The following is a 22426-nucleotide window of genomic DNA, read 5'->3' as shown; positions in this document are numbered from 1 at the left end:
AGCCCTCAGATCTGGCTGCTCAAAATCAGCAGCCAAGCAATCTGCCTCAACACTCCACCCCTCAGCAAACTTTTTACCCTTAGCTTCACAGAGATTATACAATGTACAGCACATGGCTATAACCATGGGAATATTATCCTCATTAAGATCTAACCTGCCATAAAGGCATCGCCAGCGCGCCTTTAATCTGCCAGAGGCACATTCAACTGTCATCTGGCACCTACTCAGCCTGTTGTTGAACCGCTCCTTACTGCTGTCCAAGTGACCCATGTAAGCATAGGTGTCAACTTCCTCTCTACCCAGGGGGTGCTTGACTCCGCCTCCATGCCATGCCTGCCCCCACTCCACCCCTTCCTCCAAGCCCCCACCCCTGCCCTGCTTCTTCCCACTCCTGCTCTGCCTGAGGCCCCACCCCCACTCCATCCCTTTCCCAAAGCCCCACCCCTTCCCTTCCTCTTCCCGCCCTATCTCCACCCCTTCCTCCCTCTTTCCACTCCCTCCCCTGACACACCCCATCTCCGCTCCTCCCCAGCACCTCTTGCACTCCTCTGAACAGCTGTTCTGTGATGTGGAGGAGGCACTGGGAGGGAGAGGGAGGAGTTGATCAGGGAGGCCGCGGGTGGGTAGGTGCAAGTGCTGCAGGGAGCGGGAGTTGGCTGCCGGTGGGTGCTAAGCATCCACTATTTTTTTTCCATGGGTCCGCCAGCCCTGGAGCACCCACAGAGTCGGCACCTATGTGTGTAAGGTTTCATGAGCCATGGCTGTAAGGGGTACACTGGGTCTCTCAGGATCACTATGGACATTTCAACATCCCTCACTGTAATCTTCTGGTTTGGAAAGAAAGTCCCCACTTGTAGCTTTCTGTACAAGCCGGTGTTCCTGAAGATGCATGCATCATGCACCTTCCTGGACCACCCCATGTTGATGTCAGTGAAATGCCCATGGTGATCCACAAGTGCCTGCAACACCATGGAGAAGTGCCTTTTCCTGTTGATATACTCTGTTGCAAGGTGGTCTGGTGCCGAAATTGGAATATGTGTGCCATCTATCGACCTTCCACAGTTAGGGAAACCCATTTCTGCAAACCCATTCACTATTTCACGCACATTTCCCAGAGTCACGGTTCTTTGTAGCAGGATGCAATTTATTGCCCTGCACACTTGCATTAATGCAGCCCCAGCGGTCGACTTCGCCACTCCAAATTGATTTGTGACTAACCGGTAGCAGTCTGGAGTTGCCAGCTTCCACACAGTGATTGCCACATGCGTCTCTACCGATAGGGCAGCTCTCAATCTGGTGTCCTTACACCCCAGTGCAGGGGCAAGCTCCACACACAGTTCCAGGAAGGTGGCTTTCCACATCTGAAAGTTCTGTAGCCACTGCTCATCATCCCACACCTGCATGATGATATGATCCCACCATTCAGTGCTTGTTTCCCGAGCCCAAAAGCGATGGTCTACCCTATCCAGCTGTTCTGTGAATGCCAAAAGCAATCTAAAATTGCGCCTCTCCATATCACGCAGCATGTCAGGCACCTGGGAGTCTTCTTCAGTTAGGAGCTTCATGATTAACTACACGGCCATCTGCGATGTCTTCATGACAGTTACAGTGCATAGGAGAGCAGTGTGGGATCCAACCTTTCTCACAAAGATGCCGAGGTGCACAGCAAAGAAGGGCTGTTGCAAAAATGCCACAAAAGAAAACCCAGGGAGTGCTGGGACAGAAAGCAATGCATCACGGGATATTGAGCCCAGTCCCAAAATGCACAATGATCCACTCCACCTGACCACAGCACCTAGCGACAGAAGGTGTTGAGCTGGACTGTGGGATAGGTACCCACAGTGCATTGCTCACACTGTCGATGATAGTGCTCCAGCTGTGGACACGCTCTGCCGACAGAGGGAGCGAGTGTGAACATGACATTTCAATTTTCAATATGCCGATTTCTGAGAGTCGACATCACCTTTGTTGACAAAACTGGGTTGTGTAGACAAGGCCTAAGATAGATTTTAGTAGACTATATATAATTTAGTAACAGGAAGACATTTGTTTATCTTTGAAGCCATGCAATACATTTAAGTTAAAAATTAAGGGCCTAATATTGCACTCCTTTTGCAGTCAAAACATCCACTCAAGTTAATGGGAGTTTTGGGTGAGGATGGACACAAAACTTTTTTGAATGAGGCCCTAATAATGAAAATACTCTACTCACTTCAATGTAGTAAAAGAGATGGATACCAATGACTAAATCAAATCTCCATCAGACAGTTACAAAAATGTAATACATTTTTATTTTAGATATGCATATGACTCAGTACCTATTTCCTCTTTCCTAAATAAATGCATCTTGTTTCCACTAAAGTCAAGGGGAGTTTTTACACACACACACACACACACACACACACACACACACACACACACACACACACACACACACACACACACACACCCTCCCATTTTAAATAATGGACACCTGTACAATCAATTTCTGCTATGGCCTTGGGTGATTTCTTAGGAAAAATTTCACTATTAATAAAATTTGCACCACTTTATTTTTGAGAATTACTTCATCTTCCAACTCCCCTTTCACCCCCCCCCGCCCAAAATACACCAAAACTAAACTGTGAGAGCTCACACACTGGCATAGAGTGAGTACTTAACTAAGACATGCTATTTCCAAGGTGGTGCCCATTCTTGCTGCTATTATCAGGGCTGGCATAACCCATTAGGTGACCTAGGCTCTCAGGGGTGTTGTAAGACTTAATTAATATTTGTAAAGCACTTTAAGATCCTGAGATGGAAAGCATAAAAATAGTACACAGTATTATCATGTGCTTTTAGAGAAAATGCAACTATTAGCAATGTTTGTCTGATATCTTGGGCTTACACTCCAGCTGAAGATTTCAGAACTGTGCAGACAGCAGTTATGTTCAATCTATTAATTCTCATTGGCAGAGGATTTTCACAGTTTTCCCACAGAAAATCTCTGTTAAGAAAAAGAATAGGGATGAAGAAAAGAACTAAATTCACTAATACATACAAAAGAGGAAGAACATAAGCAATCCAATCCTTAGTTAATTATTGGAAAATGTTGGCACTTAATAAGAGTTTGTGGCACTTGCTAAACTTAAGACCTCAACTTACAGCTTTGCTCTTCTATTTGATGTTTTAGTTCTTAATATAGTCAAAGATAAATAAAGGTCCTCCTGTATTGCAATCACCAAAATTAATGACGACTTGAATTTGAACACCTGTGAATTTTGGGGACATTTGAATCCAGACCTGAGCTTCCCTGTGTAGGCCCATCTAACAGAAATTCAGCCCTTCTTTGTTACTGGAAAGTGATATGAGAACAGCTCTAACTCAGCACACTATGCCTGGAAAGGGTGTGGACACTTCTTTTTCTGAGTCTTTCACATCAGAATCAACAATGAGGGTATGTCCACACTACCTGCTGGATCGGCGGGTAGCGATCGATCCCCGAACGTGCTCCCGTCGACTCCGGAACTCCACCAGGGCGAGAGGCGGAAGTGGAGTCGACGGGGGAGCCGTGGCCATCGAGCCCGCACCACGAGGACGGGAGGTAAGTCAATCTAAGATACGTCGACATCAGCTATGCTATTCTCATAGCTGAAGTTGCATATCTTAGCTCGATCCCCCAGTGTAGACCAGGCCTTAGTAAAAGAGGGAAATATGATTAAAAACTAGTGATAAGACATTCCCATACAAAAGGAATATCATTTGATTAATAGGATTCATAACTTTGCAGGTATATGTTAAGTACCCACCCTGAATTACAAAAGTCTTTGTATTTATACTACCAACCATTCTCTGTTACATGAGTGATTTTTTTAGCTGGGAAACATAGGCAGGGAATTCCCCCTCTCTGTCATCTGCTACTTACTTTTCTCCTCTATATATTAACTTAGCTGAATACGTCACATAACATTAATTTACCTCAGTCTGTGGCTTCCACACCTATGTGTTGCTCTTCCCCCAATAGGAGCTGCACAAATAAATCGGTGAGCAACTATTATATTGAAATTATGACTGCATAGCTGTCAGATTCTATTACAAATCATGAATAACATGAAAGTGGTTCTTGCATGTAAATGCTCTGAATGAAGTGTAAATAGTTATACAAATTTTAATCAAGTCCCCTTTATAGTAAAAAAAAAGTTACAGTGAGGGAAACATATGCAAAAATGTATTACAAAAATGAGTCGTATGAGGGTATGTCTACACTAGAACCACTACAGCAGCAAAGCTAGAGCACTGTTTTGAAGACACAATGGAAGGGGCTCTTTTGTCACTGTAGTAAATCCACCTCTCTGGAAGTGGCAGCTAGGTCGACAGAATTCTTCCATCTACCCAGCAATGTCTACACTGGGGCTTAAGTTGGCTTAATTATACTGCACAGGACATTAAATATTTCGCAACCAGAGCAATGTAGATAAGACAACCTACTTTTGTAGTGTAGACCAATGATTCTCAACCAGGGGTCCGCGAACCAGTTTCAGGGGGTCCGCCAAGCAGGGCCAGCTTTAAACTCACTGGTGCCCATGACAGAAAGCCAAAGGCCTGCAACATGAGGCTGAAGCTGAAGCCTGAGCAATGTAGCTCAGGTTCCCTGTGGTATGGGGCCCCAGGCAAGTCCCCTGCTTGCTATCCCCTAATGCTGGCCCTGGCTTTTATATGCAGAAAACCAGTTATTGTAGCACGGGTGGGCAGTGGAGTTTTTATAGTGTGTGTGGGGGGCGGGTGGGGGGGGGCTCAGAAAGAAAAAGGTTGAGAACCCCTGGTGTAGACCAGCCCCCAGTCACATATACCAGGATACCCAGACAGGAGCAAAAAATGCTTGTAGTGACCAGTAGCAAAAAACAGCCACTGATCCAATTAGAAGTCTTCAGTTTCTTTGCAGGAGAATATTCAGAACCAGAACCAGTTTTTGGACTCCCCAGGGCCATGGACTTGCCTAATTTGGAGAACCAGATCTGCTGTCTGCTAATATAGTTACTCCTTTAGCTTAAGTAACAGACATCTGTATTGCTGCTGTGCTGAAGCTCCTGGGTTCAAACTGTGCTGATCACTAACAAAGAAAGTTCTTGCATATGATAAAGCACAGATCTGTTCTTTTAAAAAACTTGCGAACTATATACGTAAAACCATATTAAAAGGACAATATGATATTGCAAAATCAAACATTCAAACATTAATAACTATGCTACCCTTGTTTGCCTCCTCGTGTGTGTGCATTCTGATAAGTAATCACATGATCACATACTATTTCTTCCACATGACCATGCCTCATTCAGTGAATGAGGGTGCAAAATTAAAGTTGCATAGACAACATTAATTCTGGCATTTCCTAACTTTTTGAGTCCTTGGCTTTTGTGACTTTACTAATGTTCTTTTAACAAAGATTTTTGCTATGTTATTAAAGGCAGAGCCAGTAATGCTGCCTATCATTTAGGCTGCCAAACACTTCCCATTATACGATTATTTTCAGTTGCTCATAACTTTGGCAAACTTTAATGTATGGACTGAAATTTCCCATGCTAGGTGTCTGGTTCAGTCTTAATTTTTCTGTAAAGTTAGTCATTTTTGAGAATGACATTAAGGGAAAATATATTGTTTTACCTATATTAAAAAGATTCTTATAATTTTTGTTAAGTTCTAGCACCTCCATGTTATGCAGTGGGAATTTGATATTTGACAGGGAGATCACCCTAGCATCAGGGATGTGCCTTTTGCTATTCCAATGAAAAACCACCCACAACTAGCCAATTTTTAAGCCTTTCAAAAATCTCAGTTTGTACGTGCTCAGTAGACACTTAAGTTTAGTAGTTAAATCCTCTGACGTTTCTGTCTCCACTGAGTATGCTCCAGCCCAGGAACGCAGGGACCGAACGGGACATTCCCTGCAATTGCTTCTTTTGGTTGCTGTGGGCCATGATAGCACTGGAACTAAGACTGTTTCTCCTGTGCTCTTGATGCTTTCCCTGATGGCATGCAGGCAGCCTGATGGAGAAAGCCACCTGATTCAAATACAGAGGGGACAAGAGATAGATATGTGTGCATAGACAAGACTGGGACTGATTGGCCAAGGAGACTGGGAATGTGTCAAGATGATGGGAAAGAGAGTAATTGCTAAGGGGTTGAGACTGGTTAAACAAGCATCTGGTAGTGGGAACAGGTGACTGGAACCCAAAGGTGATGGGGGAGGCAATCAAATGAGGAGCTTGGATAGGAGAAGGAGAGATGAGGAGCCAAGGGATGGAGAGACACTGGGATCAGGAGCCAGGGTGGGGTGAGAGACAAGACCGGGACAGGGCAGAAGGTGTCAGGCTTGGGGAATGGAGGTGGAGAACAAAGGCAGAAGGGTCTGTAACCACTCAGTCATATTCCCCTGAAGAACCTGGAACAGAATCTGAGTCCCACCATCCTTCCGCTGTCAGAAAATATATATGAAACCTACTGACAAACTGTACATCTCAATCCCCTCTAGTGCCAGTTCACATTGAGGCTGACAGCCTATTACTGCTATTAGTTACTCCTTTATCTAATGTGCAGAGAGGTCTGTGCTGCAGATCTAAAATCTTGCTAATGGCCCATGTGGGTGTCATCTTTTTTTCCGGTTTCCTTTTTTAGAAACCCAGGACACTACACACAAAGTTATGTTATTTTAAGGTTGCCAAGTCACGCACTCAAAGTTAGGAATTGCCAGAATTAAGGTTGCCTGTGCCTCATTTTCCCATTTGTATAATGGTGATACTCCCCTTTCAATTTACAGAAGAGTTATGAAAAAAATTAATATTTGTGAAGCACACACAGTGATGAAAACCACAGTAAAGTTCATGAGGAAATTAGTAATTATGTATTCAGATTTTGAATAGTGTGCAGTATATAAGGCAAGGGCCATAAATGGAACAGGACAAAATATTGTTAACTACCCATTCAGTGAGCACCATCCTGTGCTCTAAAAGGTCCTATGGAAAAAACAGTATGTGATCACATAATTAAAAACTTCATCATAATACATATGCACAAGGAGGAAGAACTAAGGTTGCCCACACAACCTCAGTTCTGGCATCTGAATTTCTGAGAGGTTGACTCTGCAGCCTTAATAATGCTCTTTTAATGTAGTTTTGTGTGTGTGACGTTAATAGGTAAATCACCACACACAGAAGTGCCTGCAGGAGAAGGCTTCATAAAACTCCACCAGACTGGACTGAGTTTTCCCCATCTACAGATCGGGGACTTCTTTCTCTGACCATCATTGTGACTGGCAGTGAACGTGGCCGGATTTGTCACTGGTCACTTCCACGCTTATTTGCTAGCCAGGAAAACCAAAAAGTCACTAAACCTAGTGACCAAGTTGCCGCTGCTCCAGCGGGAGCCCTGGAGCCCTTCGCCCGCTGGCTCCCCGAGCCCGCCTCAGCGCGACTCCCGGCGGGAGGCGGGTGGGCGGAGGCTGCGTGCGCAGCGGGATCTCTTCCCTGCCCGGCGTCCCCAGCTTTCCCCACGCCGCTGCCAGGGCATTTCCCGGGCTGGGAAACACCCCGCCGCACCCGCCCTGAATTCAAGGAAACCCAGGCCGCCGTGGGACGGCCCGGGAAGCGGCCGCCCGGCTCTGGGAGCAGCGCGGCCGCGCTCCGGCGCTGAGGGGACCGAAACCGCGGGGCGAGCCCGCGTGGGAGGCGAACGACGTCGGCGCGGTCTGGCGCTGCTGCGAGGGGGAGCCTCGGTGCTTCCCACGCGCCTCTCCTGCGAGAGGGAAACTGCGGCAGCCGCCCCCAGCCGGCCGGGCCGGGAGCCGTCATGTGCGCCTGACGCGCCCGCTAACGCGTCGCGGCTCTCGCTCTCCCTGCCCCCGGGAGCCGCGCAGCTCGCCACCGGGCGCGGGGCTTCCGCCCTTCGGGACCCCGCCGCCCGCACGCCCCTGCCCGCGGGGCCGCTCGGCGCCTGGCTCAGCGTGGAGCCCCGGGGGTGGGTGGCGGGAGGCAGGAGACGTGAATGCCAGGAGGGTTGTCATGCTCTCGCCGCAACTCCGCTATGCATCAGCAACCCGAGCGTGGCGCACCCCACCCCTGTTATAGAGCCCCCCCCCCGCAATTACAGGTCAGTTGAGCTGTAGGAGACCCCGCTGTTGCCTCTGAAGCAAGTGGAAGGAGGAAATTGACTACACAGTAATTGACATAGAGGGGTGCAAGGGTCCTCCTAGTTTATTACCTAAACAGCTCAAAGCATTGAATTAAGAATGTGTTCAAGGCTATATTATAATAAAAAAAAATGAGGCACTCAGTGATCCTTTACTTACTCCTTTTAGGTTTCCACTCATTAAGTGCATGCAATCAGGGCCAGCTCTAGGCACCAGCAAACCAAGCACGTGCTTGGGGCAGCACATTTTCAGGGGTGGCATTCGGGCAATTTTTAAAAAAAAAATGCTTCAGGCGGCAAAAGCTTAGAGCCGGCCCTGGCAGCAGCACGTCGTGCACAGGGGGCACCCTGGACCCACTGTGGTTTGCACCGTGGGGGAGTAGGGCCCGCACCTTGTGGCTGAGCCGGGCAGGCTCCGAGCAGGGGACACTCAGGCTGGGGGCTGCCCCGTGGGACACATGGAGCCTCCTGCAGGTGCCGCAGGGTGGCCGCCCCCCAGCGTTGCAGCCGGGGCTGGGTGAAGCAGCCCCAGCCAGCCAGGGACTGCCGCAGGGCAACCAGACGCAGCAGCAGGGTCATAGAGGGCGGGGTGCTGCCAGGCAGGGCCCATGTCCTGCTCTCTGGGGCTCCGCTCCCTCTGCGGCTGCTCTGGCCCGGCTCCTTAACCTCCTGCTGGAGCTGTCCCCTGACTCTGCCCTCCTGGGTTCCGGCCGGTTCTGGCGGCTGGAGCCCCGACTGGAGGGACCCTGGGCTGAGGCATGGCCCGGGAGGCCCACTGCTTACCCCGACCCTGCCTGTGCCAGACCAGCTGGAGGCAAGGGGAGAGCAGGCGGAGTCAGCAGTGGTGGTGGTGGGGAGCCCAGTACTGGGGAGGCAGTGGGTGATAGGGGAAGAGAGCCTTTTGGCTGGGATGCGGGTGGGGGAGGGCACGGCTGGAGGGGTGAGAGCCCAGGACTGGGGTAGAGGGCAGCCAAAAATTTTTTTTACTTGGGGCAGCAGAAAACCTAGAGCCAGCCCTGCATGCAATGTTCGTTTTTACTTGGCCATGTATCTGTGTCCCTGCCACCGCAGAAACATTGCAATAGTACTAAGATGGAGATGATTTTCATTAGCTGGTCTCTTTACTGTAGTTTTTGGGTAATGCAAGGTAGAGAATTGCAAAACATGGAGACTAGCTCACTGTTGGATAAATCGTTCTTATTAAAAAAAAATATTCCTAAACTATCTTAATGGCTGTAAGAAGCCCTTTTTTTAAATGGTCAGAGACAAGGCACAGTTTAAGTTTAAAGCTCTACCTAGGCATTTTCTTTTGACAGGTTACCATATATACTCGTTCATTTATAAGCCAACTCCCCAGGATGGTTAGCTAAAAATAGCAAAAACTGTATGAACCTTTCATAAGCCGACCCTATATTTCAAGGGTTGGCAAACTTTGGCTCCTGGCCCATTAGGGTAAGCCTCTCGCACCACTTCACGCAGCTCCCATTGGCTGGGAATGGCAAACCACGGCCACAGGGAGCTGAGGGGCTCTGTGTCTGTGAACGCTCCAGGTAAACAAAATGATAATGCATTAGATATTCAATTCAATTATTCCAGAGAGTTTAAAATCATCAAATTTTGGTGTAGACCCATTTATAAGCTGACCCCCACTCTTTGATACGTCACTTTTTACCAAAAATATTTGGCTTATGAACAAGTATATACAGTAACTAAATTCCTTTTGCTACCTCGCTCAAACAAAAACAAACCCACAAGAAAATCACTACACCAAAAGTGGCCAGCTAGAGAAACTGAGGGGAAAGCACAGTGTTGCAAGATTTTTTGCTCTAAGCACACCGACATGAACTCCCATTTGTGCAGTCTTTTTACAAGGGCAATTCCCATAGCCTAGTTAGTTCAACATGCACAGCATTACATCCATATTAGAACAGAAAGCATGAACAAAAATTACTGTAATAAAACTATTTAAAGGGCTGTTAGATCTTACCCTTCAGAAGGAATGAGTGATAGCTAAGAGACCAAAGTTCAGAGTAAGTGATGAAACCACCAGATTACTGGATAACAGTGGGGTAATAATGCTCTTTTACAACATCCACTGGAAACTCTACAACAGTAAAGCACATGCTTGGTCCAGCATATGGAGGTGGTATTTAATTCAGGGTATAATTAAGAAACGGGAAAAATACATGATCCTGTTTAGGCAGGAGCAAGTCCCAGTGAGTATTTAATTAGAAGCTTATCTCCATATAAGGCACAGTCTGTTTAAAACATTTGAAAAGCAGGAGAAAAAAATTGAACAAATATGTTTAAAAGGTGAACTGGAAAGCAGTATTGAAAAATGAGTAAGTAGATGCCTGGATAGTAGGTGGGGTATTTGAGCCCAACATTTTTTTTCAATACTCATTCCATTACACTGTAATTGTCTTGTTACTTCATACTGCAGAGGTATTTTTCTGAGCTAGATGGACGACTCTTATAATTTGCAATCCTTTTACTGTGATATCACACACTGGGATCACAGAATCATAGAAATGTAGGGCTAGAAGAGACTTCAAGAATTCAAGTCCAATTCCATGCGCTGAGGTAAGACCTAGTAAACCTAGACCATTCCTAACAGGTGTTTGTCCAACTGTTCTTAAAAACCTCCAGTGATGGAGAATTCCACAACCTCCCTTGGAAGTCTATTCAGAACTTAACTATCCTTTCAGTTAGAAATTGTTTTCAAATATCTAACTTTGCTCCAGACTAAGCCCATAACTTCTTTGCCCACCTTCAGTGGACATAGGAACAGCCATACAAGGTCAGACCAAAGATCCATCTAGCCCAGTATCCTGTCTTCCAACAGTGGTCAATGCCAGGTGCCCCAGAGGAAATGAGCAGTTCAGGTAATCAAGTGATCCATCCCATCATCCATTCCCAGCTTCTGGCAAACAGAGGCTAGGGATACCATCCCTGCCCATCCTGGCTAATAGCCATTGGTGGACTTATTCTTCATGAATGTATGTAGGTCTTTTTGAACCCTGTTATAGTCTTGGCTTTCCCTACATCCTCTGGCAAAGAGTTAAACAGGTTGACTGTGCATTATGTGAAGAAATACTTCCTTTTGTTTTAAACCTGCCTATTAATTTCATTTGGTGACCCCTAGTTCTTGTGTTAGGAGAAGGAGTAAATGACACTTCCTTATTTACTTTCTCCACACTAGTCATGATTTTATAGATCTCTATCATATTCCCACATAGTTGTCTCTTTTTCAAACTGAAAAGTCCCAATTTTATTAATCTCTCGTCATACGGAAGCCATTCCATACCCTGAATAATTTTGTTGCCCTTTTCTGAACCTTTTCCAATTCCAATATATCTTTTTTGAGATGGCACAACCACATTTGCATGCAGTATTCCAGATGTGGGCATACCATGGATTTATATAGAGGCAATATATTTTCTTTCTTAATGATTCCCAACATTGTTAGCTTTTTTGACTGTTGCTGCACATTGAGTGGATTTTTTCAGAGAACTATCCACGATGACTCCAAGATCTTTCTTAAGTGGTAACAGATAATTTAGACCCCATCATTTCATAAGTATAGTTGGGATTGTGTTTTCTAACGTGCATAACTTTCCATCTATCAACATTGAATTTTGTTGCCCAGCCACCCAGTTTTGTGAGATCACATTGTAGCTCTTTGCAGTCTGCTTTGGACTTCACTATCTTGAGTAGTTTTGTATCATCTGCAAATTTTGCCATCTCACTGTTTACCCCTTTTTCCAGATCATTTATGAATATGTTGAATAGAACTGGGCCTAGTACAGACCCCTGGGGAACACCACTATTTACCTCCCTCCATTCTGAAGGCTGACCATTTATTCTTATGCTTTGTTTCCTATCTTTTCACCAGTTACTGATCCATGAGAAGACCTTATTTTGCTTAAGAGCCTTTGGTGAGGGACCTTGTCAAAGGCTTTTTGAAAATCTAAGTACACTATATCCACTGGACCCCCTTTGTCCACATGCTTATTGACCCCCTCAAAGAATTATAGTAAATTGGTGAGGCTTGATTTCCTTTTACAAAAACCCTGTCGACTCTTCCCCCAACAAATTATGTTTGTCTATGTGTCTGACAATTCTGTTCAAACTAGTTTCAACCAGTTTGCCCGGTACTGAAGTCAGGCTTACTGGCCATTTTTAAAAATTGGCATCACATTAGCTATCTTCCAGTCATTTGTTACAGAAGCTGATTTAAATGACAAGTTACTAACCAGTTAGTAGTTCTGCAATTTCACATTTGAGTTCCTTCAGGACTCTTGGGTGAACACTATCTCTGGTCATGGTCACTTATTACTGTTTAATTTATCAAATTTGTTCCAAAACCTCCTCTAATGACACCTCAATCTGGGACAGTTCCTCAGCTTTGTCTTCTAAAAAGAAGTGGTTGGGTTTGGGAATCTCCCTCACATCCTCAGCCATGAAGACCAATGCAAACAATTCATTTTGTTTCTCTGCAAGGGCCTTATCGTCCTTGAGTGCTCCTTTAGCATCTCGATTGTCCAGTTGTCCCACTGGTTGTTTAGTAGGCTTCCTGCTTCTGATGTACTTAAAAAAAATTGCTATTACTTTTTGAGCTGTTCTTCAAATTCTTTTTTAGCCCTCCTAATTATATTTTTACACTTCACTTGCCAGAGTTTATGCTACTTTCTATTTTCCTCACTAGAATTAACTTCCACTTTTTAAAGGATGCCTTTTTGCCTCTCACTGCTTCTTTTACTTTGTTGCGTAGTCATGATAGCACTTTTTGGGTTCTCTTTGTTTTTTAACTTGGGGTATACATTTAAATTGAACCTCTTTATGGTGCCTTTAAAAAGTTTCATGTGGCTTGCAGGGATTTCACTTTTGGTGCTGTACCTTTTAATTTCTATTTAACTAACTTCCTCCTTTTAGTGTAGTTCCACTTTCTGAAATTAAATGCTACTGTGTTAGGCTCATGTGGTGTTTTCCCCACCAAAGGGATGTTAAATTTAATTATATTATGGTCACTATTACCAAGCGGTCCAGCTATATTCACCTCTTGGACCAAAAGCCTTTACTTTCTTAGCAACCAAAGTCATGCCTGCTGGGGCCCCGCACTTCCTAAAGCTGGCCCTGCCTACTGCTATAATCTTCTTCTTTGAGCATAGACTCACTAGCCAGAAATTCTATGGTACAGTTTGGTTCATTTAAGATTTTTACTTCATTTGGTTCTATGCTGTCTTTTACATATAGTACCACACCCCCACCAGCACAGCCTGTTCTGTCCTTTCGATATATTTTGTATCCTGGTATTACTGTGTCCCATTAATTATCCTCATTCCACCAAGTTTCTGTGATGTTTATTATACCAATATTCTCATTAAATATGAGGCACTCTAGTTTACCCATCTTATTATTTAGACTTCAAGCATTTGTACATAAGCACTTAAAAAACTTGTCACTTTTTAGCTGTCTTCCATTACATGATGTAATTGAATAGGACTCTTTTTCATTTGACTGTTTCTCATAAGATCCTACCTGTATTTTATCATCTTCCATTCTCTCCTTACTAGGACATAGAGAATCTCCATTAATAGATCCTCCCCTAAAGGATGTCTCTGTCTGAACCACATGCTCCTCCGCACCTGTCGGCTTTCTCCAGCCCTTAGTTTAAAAACTGCTCTACGACCTTTGTAATATTAAGTGCTAGCAATCTGGTTCCATTTTGGTTTAGGTGGAGCACATCCTTCCTGTATAGGTTCCTCCTTTCCCCCAAAGTTTCCTGAGTTCCTAATAAAGTGAAACCCCTGCTCTCTATACCATCGTCTTATCCACACATTGAGACCCTGCAGTTCTGCCTGTGTTACTGGCCTTGCGCATGGAACTGGAAGCATTTCAAAGAATGCTATCACCGAGGTTCTGGACGTCAATCTCTTACCTAGCAGGCTAAATTTGGCTTCCAGGACCTCTCACCTGTCCTTCCCTAGGTCATTGGTACCTACATATACCACTGGCTCCTCTCCTGCACTACACACAAGTCTATCTAGATGTCTTGAAAGATCTGCAACCTTCACACCAGGCAGGCAAGGCACCATGAGGTGCTCCTGGTCATGGCAAACCCAGCTATCTATGTTTCTAATGATCAAATCCCCCCTATTACTTGTCTCTTCCTAATAACTGGAGTTCCCTCCGCTGGAGAAGTATCCTCAGTGCGAGAGGATACCACATCATCTGGGAGGGTCCCAACTATGGATTGTTTTCCTCTGCTGCAGTTTGATGCTCTCCTTTCCTGAGACTTTCATCCTCCTGAACAGCACAGAGGCTGTCAGAGTGGGGGTGGGACTGTTCTACTGCATCCCAGAAAGTCTCATCTATTCACCTCTTTGTCTCCCTTAGCTCCTCCAGCTCAGCCACTCTGGTCTCCAAAACCCATACACAGGCTCTGAAGGCCAGGAGCTCCTTCCACCAAATGCACACATACGCCATCTTCCCATAAGGCAGATAATCATACATGCTGCATTGGGTGCAATAAACTGGATATCCCCCACTCTGTTGCTGGACTTCTGCCTGCATTCTATTTTTACTCCTGCAGCTCATTCCTTTGTTGATGTTTTGTTTTCATGAGGGGGTGTTTTTGGCCTTAAGTTTAAAGAATGTTGAGTATCTAGCCCCCCACTCTCCTGCTCTAAACTCCCTCACAAAACTCCCATTAGCTGCTCCTGTTCGCTAGCTTCTCATGAAGAATTGATCTCCATCCTCTTTATAGCAGCCCTTAACATAGTTGAAGACTTATAAGGTCCTCCCCTCAATCTTCTTTTCAAGACTAAACATGCTCATTTGTAAACCTTTCCTCACAGCTTTTCTAAGTCTTATCATTTTTGAAGCTTTCTTCCCCACTGTCTCCAATTTACCCACATTTCCTAAAGAATGGCTCCCTTGGACTCAGTAGTCCAGGTGAGGCTTCACTAGGGCCAAGCAGAGTGGGACAATTATTTCCCATGTCTTTACATATGACATTCCCATTAATATACCCCAGAATGACATTAGCCCTTTTCGCAACTGCATCATGTTGACTCATTCAATTTGTGCTCCACTATAACACTCACATTATTTTCAGCAGTATGACCACCTAGCCAGCTATTCCCCATTCATAGAATCATAGAAGATTAGTGTTGGAAGAGACCTCAGGAAGTCATCTAGTCCAACTCCCTCTTCAAAGCAGGACCAACACCAACTAAATCATCCCAGCAAGGGCTCTGTTATGCCAGGCCTTAAAAACCTCTAAGGATGGAGATTCCACCACCTCCCTAGGTAACCCATTCCAGTGCTTCACCACCCTCCTAGGGAAATAGTGTTTCCTAATATCCAACCTAGACTTCCCCCACTGCAACTTAAGACCATTGCTTCTTGTTCTGTCATCTGCCACCACTGAGAACAGCCAAGCTCCATCCTCTTTAGAACCCCCCTTCAGGTAGTTGCTATCAAATCCCCACCCACAACTCTTCTCTTCTGCAGACTAAATAAGCCCAGTTCCCTCAGCATTCCTCATAAGTCATGTGCCTCAGCCCCCTGATCATTTTCATTGCCTTCCACTGGACTCTCTCCAATTTGTCCACATCCTTTCTGTAGTGGGGAGCCCAAAACTGGAAGCAATACTCCAGATGTAACCTCACCACTGCTGAGTAGAGGGGAATAATCACTTCCCTCCATCTGCTGGCAGTGCTCCCCCTAATGCAGCCCAATATGCCATATGCCTTCTTGGCGAGAAAGGCACACTGCTGACTCTCATCCAGCTTTTCATCCAGGGTAATTCTCAGGTTCTTTGTTGCAAAACTGCTGCTTAGCCATTCTGTAGTTATGCATTTGATTTTTTCCTTCCTATGTGTAGTGCTTTGCACTTGTTTTTACTGAATTTAATCTTGATGGTTTCAGATCAATTCTCTAATTAGTTAAGGTCATTTTGAATTCTAATCCTGACCTCTAAAATGCAAGTAACTCCTCCCAGCTTGATGATATCTGCAGATTTTATGAGCATACTCTCCCCTCTATTATCCAAGTACAGTACTGGACCCAGTACTAACCCTCTGCATGACACCATTATAGATGGCTTCTGACTCATTCAAGATATCAAGCTGACTTCATAGGAAAACTCTTTTACATTTGTTGTTATTCTACATGCTTTTATGATGGAACACACCCCTGTATTCACACCCTACACACTATTACAAAGTATGCCTTGTAAGGTACCTCATAATTTGCTGGTCAGTATTGTTCTGGTAAAATGTGTGGCAACACTGTACATGAAGTTAAAAGATTCCCCTATATTATGTTACCAACACATATTCCAACCCCCCAGCACAGTCGAGGCACAAGTCAGGTCTATCCTGAACAAAAGAAGGAATGTGTGCTTTTCTTAATTTTGCATTTAACCTGTAAACAATCAGCCAAGAAGGGAAAACAAAGGAAATTCAGACAGGTAAAAAAACAGCAGGGAATATCCTTCCACAAAAGCAACTGTCTCCTGGTTCTCAGCTGGAAATGTTTTTCAAGAGGATGAACATGCCAAGGCATCTCTTTCTCTCTGTCCACCCCTGAAAAGACAAAAGGAAACGGCCACTGGACTCTGGGGGAGGAGTCCTGACCTGAAGAGTTTGGTCAGTACACTTACTGGAAACATGGTGACAGTATGCTTTACAACTAAGATAGTTTCTTAAGGAGATACTAGTAAACCTTTTATTTTTATTGTAACCAGTTCTGACATTTCTGCCTCATTTATACTCAGTTAAAATCTCTTTTTGTAGTTAATAAACTTGTTTTACTGTATTATCTCAGCCAGTGTGTTTAAATGGAAGTGTCTGGGTAACTATTTATGGTACTAAACTGGCATATTAGTCCCTCAAAAGGAATAACTGACTTAATATATCTGTACTGTTCAGGAGACAGCTGGGAAGTATAGGACATAACATTTGCGGAGGGATGATCTGGGACTGGTGGTATGTTGGGGTTACCATGTAGTATAACCTAGCCTAGTGAGAAACAGGGTGGAGCTGGCAGGCTGCAGTTACACAGCCACTCAGGGTGTGGCTTGCATGCTGCAAGGCTGTTTGTGTGCAGTAAGGTGGGAGCTAGTACAGCAAGGCATTGTAAGGCACCCCAGGTTGCGAGCATGGGTGACAGCCCACCACTAGTCTGGATTATGTTCTGGTATGATACAGCTGGTTGGTAGATATTAAAAACAAGACTAGTTTTAGTATTTGTTTTGCAGTGTGTCTGTCACTTTGCTCACCTTTAAATCAGTTCTCCAATATCTTTAAATTCATAAATCTTCAGATACAATATACAGATGTTTAGCATATATATAAATTACAGTCAAACCTGTAGTTTTTGTATGAAGATCTGACAATTTAAAATCAGGCTATTTAAATTATAGCATTACAAAAGTGAGCAGTAGCCACATTTATAAATTTTAAAGTGTAGTTCTATTCCGAGAAGCCACTGAAAGGGCATGAGTATGTTTCTCTTTCCACATTAAATTCCCATTTCAACTTTTCTTAAACAGAGCCCTGCAAACCTGCCATAATGTGTGAACGTCACATTGCATTGATGAATGGGCCATGGTGTGTGGGAGGGGGAGAGACAACCCCTCCCCCCCAAAAAAAACCCCAAGCAATTTAGATTCAGGTACCAAGGAGAGCTTGCAGTTGGAAAAGGACACAACTGATTAAGTAGCCTTTGAAACAAATATGGAATCCCAATGTCATTTTTACAATAACTTCTCAGATCAGACCTGCACAATGAGGCACACTTGAGAACCAAAATCTATAGGTTAGAGCTTTAAGTAAATCATGCCAAAAAAGACATGATGAAACTTTTCTGTGCTGACCATTAGTTTCCATATCTGTGTGGAGATAAGGTAAGAGGAGGAAGGCCTGGCAAGACATGTATTTCTCTCCCTTGCTCCTGTCCATTATGTCTTAGGGATTTAAAAATTAGATGAATTGAAGTTTAGAGCTGTGATCTATTTCAAGCAACTCTTATTCTTGGAAAAAATCCAGGTACACTATGATCAGGATGCTGAACTGGTACCTCAGCCATCAACTCAGCTTTGTCAGATGCAAAATGTAAGGATTGTAGTACAAGAAAAGCTGTGTTATCTGGCACTTTACCAACTGGAAAGATCTATTAACTGGCATTTCTGATCTTCATTGAAAGTCCGGTTTATAGTCTGGTTGGCATGGGGCTAGCAGGCTCCCTATCTGGCTCCCTGCTGCTTCTAGGTCGAGGAATGACCACAAGGGGTTTGGAGTGCAGAAGTGGGTGCAGGTCACAGGCTCTAGGGGGGAGTTGGGGTGGGGGAGGAGTCTCAGAGCAGGAAGTTGTGACACATGAGAGGTTTTGGGGTGCCAGATCCAGGTGGTGCTCACCTCTGGCAGCTCCCTGAAAGCGGCAACATGTCCCGGCTGCTCCTAGGCAGAGGCGCAGCTAGTCAGCTGTGCGTGCTGCTGCTGCTGCAGTGCGCAGAGCCACCTAGCCATGCCTCTGCCTAGCAGCAGCAGGAATATGTTGCCGCTTTCAGGGAGCTGCCAGAGGTGAGCACCACCTGGATCCAGCACCCTGCACCACCTCACATGCCCCAAGCCCCTGCCTTGAACCCAAGCTCCCTCCCAGAGCCCCCTCCCACACCCAAACTCCCTCCCTCTTAGTTAACCGGAATTTTTGACTTACCGGCATCCCCCATTTCCCCCCCCCCCCCCAATATGCCAGATAAAGCTTTTACTGTATATATGTTTTAGCAAGCTGCACCAGACGTTACTACTTTCTAATGAAGGCACACACTGCATGGTAAGATTTTATTTAGTATTTGTCTCAAAACTATTAGCGTTCCTGGTTGCCTCATACAGCTGACACATGAAAGCTGTGGTACTGAGGGAAAACTACCATTAAGGAGTATCTGCAAATTAGAATTCTGTTCAAAGCAGAGGTATTGTATATATTCGTATGTTCCTCAAAATGCTTGTATGTTAAGGGCTTTTAGAAGATTTGACCTATGTAAAAAAAGTAAACCGAAGAAGAAACTGTAAAGTTTTTAAACTTTTCTTTTTGAAAAGATGTTATCTTACAGTACATACAAAAATACTCTGAAAATACATATGACTTCATTTACAAAACATTAAATAAATTACAAGAGAAATTACATAGTCTAGGATTTGCTTTGTATAAGATGCATTTTTCCCTTGAAACTTCACTCTATTTAACTGGGTAAGGTGTATTATGATTCTGTTTGTTTACATGAAGACTGCAATGGTCCTAAGCCAGAGTTCCATAACCATTGTTATTCAAAAGGAAATGTTTTCAAGCATTTTATTGAAACCAATATCTGTTTCTGCATGCCTAATCAGTGAAGAATTGTTCTGCATAACTGCAGAATGAGTAGACCGTAATGTCACAACAGGTTTTTCCTAGTCTCAATATTTAGCTATGTCTTAAAGTATTTTGGGTAAGAAATTTGTTGCTGTGGGGAAATTCGTTTAATTAACCAGTGAAAACTGGAAGTCCTAAGCCTGTTTCAGAACAAGATTTACAAGAATCAGATTCCATAGCATAAGACATCCCTACCATTTCAGTATCTTGGCAGATATCCTTAATGGTTGAATTTTTATTTTTAAATTAAGGATTGATTTTTTAGGCCTCCATGGGAGGCAGTCTGTAAAACTTGGGTAGTGCCTGGCTACGTGCTAAATACCATAAAGCTATTGCCTATAGATGCGGAGCATCAGCGTGACAGATGTAGAAAAGAATGTGTGCCAAACCAGAAAAAATAATTGAAGTTCACAAAATAATGTATATCTACACCATTAGGAAAGCAGAAACAATACTAGGACTTTCATACACACACTTCTAACTAGAATGTGGCTCCAGTGACTAAAGTAAACATGTTTACATACATTCAGAAAAACGGTATCACGGGACTTTTTTTTTTTGTATTTTTCAGAACAATTTTTTTCATCTCAAGACAATGATAACACAAGAATTTAAAAAAAACAAGGACTGCTGTTGGAAGGGTGTTCAAAATAAGAAGTAGATCAGTCAGAAGTAGCAAATATTTAAACTAAAGGCAATTAAAAGAGACAAAAGCCATGATTTTGTCGACAGTGGCTTGTCAGCAGGCAATCTTGGAAAAGCTATACAGTAATGGAAGTATCCTACAGCATCTGCAGGTCAAAATGCAGACAAAAATTAATAACTGGAAAAATATCTCTAATTCGGTGGCAGTAACTCCATATTTTATGTGGGACAGCAACTGCAGTATAAAAGTTAATTGCTTGTGTAAACCACTAAACAAGCGCATATTATCTTTACCTGAAAAGGCACTGTAGTTACCGGTTAAGGGTCAATCTGATCGAATGTTTAATGACACGAATGTTATTTGTTGGAACAGGAGAAGATGAATCTGGTAGTTCTTTACTGGCAAGTCTCTACAATAGAAAAATGGAGAAGGGGAAAATATTTTTAAATATGCATAATGTAAACAGAAGTTGGGTAGAAAGTGAAACTGTTTCAGCTATTAACAAGACCTACAGATTAACTTCATGACCTACCACACCAAACCAAGAGGTCTAGAATATGCTATTCTCCCCACCATAGTGATTATCTGCCAGTTCTCTACTAGAAGTTATACACTTGCAGGTGAAGTGTCTGCTTCTCACTGTGATGGCATTTATTCACTACAATAGTGTAGGGGAAGGGACATTCCCCCATCCTGCACAATCTTCCCTCAAGAGTTCAACTGAATTAGGCAAACCAGCATCAAGCGTCATGTTGCTAGGGTTGCCAGGTGTCCAGTCAAAAAGGGACCCTGGCTGCTCTGAGGCTGGCAGGCTCCCTACCTGGCTCTGTGTGGCTTCCCAGAAGTGGTGACATGTCCCTCGGCTCCTAAGTGGAGGGACGGCCAGGGGGGCTCCATGTGTTGCCCCTGCCCCAAGTGCCAGCTCCGCAGCTCCCATTGGCCGGGAACTGGCCAATGGGAGCTGCAGGGGCAGTGCCTATGGGCAGAGGCAGTGTGGCTGCCTGAGGTAAGCGCCACTCTGAGCTCACACCACTCACCCCCTCCCATACCCCAGCCCCTGCCTCAGCCTTGAGACCCCTCCTGCACCCATACTCCCTCCCAGAGCCCACATCTCACACCTCAATCCCTTGCCCCAGCCCTGAGCCTCCTCCTGCACCCATATTCCCTCCTGGAGCCAGCACCTCCTCCCATTCCCCAACTGCCTCGGCTCCAGATGAGAACCCCCTCCCACACTCTGAACCCCTTGGCCCCAGCCTGGAACCCCCTTCTGCACCCTGATTTCTGGCCCCACCCCAGAGCCACACCCCCTCCCACACCCCAACCCCCTACCCCAGCCCAGTGAAAACAAGCAAGTGAGGGTGAGTGACAGAGGGAGGGGGGATGGAGTGAGTGGGGGCAGGGCCTTGGAGATAGGGCAGGGCAGGGACGTGGCAAGGGTGTTCGGTTTTGAGTAATTAGACAGTTGGCAATCCTATAGGAGAGTCCAAACTGTTGGCTGAGTTTAAAAAAGAGTGGGGTAAGAGTCTTTAATAAAATTTCAGACTGCATATCTTGATTGGCCTAGCTTTAGATCAAGATAGCATGAAAAAAGTAAGCTTCAAAATCTGAAGTGTAATTGCTATAATTTACTGATGTTTTTAAGCATATCCAGTTTTTGACATTGAAGTGCTGCATGTGATATGGAGTTTGATTAACAGCTCAGAGCACTCAGTAAAGAATGTGATTGAGGCAGAGCATAGATTCTAGTGACACTAAGGGTATATCTACACTACCCACCGGATTGGCAGGCAGCGATCGATCCAGCGGGGGTCGATTTATCGCATCTAGTCTAGACACGATAAATCGACCCGAGCACTCTCCCGTCGACTCCTGTACTCCACCGCCACGAGAGGCGCAGGCAGAGTCGACGGGGGAGTGGCAGCAGTTGACTCACTGCAGTGAAGACACTGCGGTGAGTAGGTATAAGTACGTCAACTTAGATCGATTTCCCCTCCCGCAGTGTAGACCAGGCCTAAGAAGGCAGTTTGGAAAGAAAGGGGCTTTGTCTAGTTTTTTGAAGGGGTTGTGAAGTTTGAATGCCTGAGATGGTAGGAGACAGATGCTTGTGCATGCAAATGAAGTGTTTTCAATCTTTGGCTGGATGCCTAAACCTTTTAAAGTAAGTATGGCAGTTTGGGGCTTCTGTCTGTTTGAGAG

General features: G+C 44.7%; 1 protein-coding gene across 8 annotated transcripts in view; it reads right to left on the bottom strand.

Annotated features, from left to right (window-relative positions):
• The window catches only part of PAPOLG (poly(A) polymerase gamma), a 92684-nt gene that overhangs the window by 5441 nt on the left and 64817 nt on the right, over positions 1-22426 (bottom strand). Inside the window, exons 21-22 of one of the 8 annotated variants that reach the window (XM_045008349.1) lie at positions 20524-20639; positions 16669-16805 (exon numbers count right to left, since the gene is read on the bottom strand). In XM_045008349.1, the coding sequence (XP_044864284.1) occupies positions 20541-20639 (99 nt within the window). In that variant the 3' untranslated portion in view covers positions 16669-16805; positions 20524-20540. Of the gene's footprint in view, positions 1-16668; positions 16806-19013; positions 19209-19239; positions 20640-22426 lie in introns of those variants that run through there. The other 7 variants (XM_045008348.1, XM_045008347.1, XM_045008350.1 and 4 more) reach the window with 7 other exon arrangements.

This window comes from Mauremys mutica, chromosome 3 (assembly GCF_020497125.1).
Source record: "Mauremys mutica isolate MM-2020 ecotype Southern chromosome 3, ASM2049712v1, whole genome shotgun sequence".
Classification (NCBI taxonomy): domain Eukaryota; kingdom Metazoa; phylum Chordata; order Testudines; family Geoemydidae; genus Mauremys; species Mauremys mutica.
The sequence above is the reverse complement of the archived record's forward strand: the minus strand, read 5'-3'. Positions and strand labels throughout refer to the sequence as shown.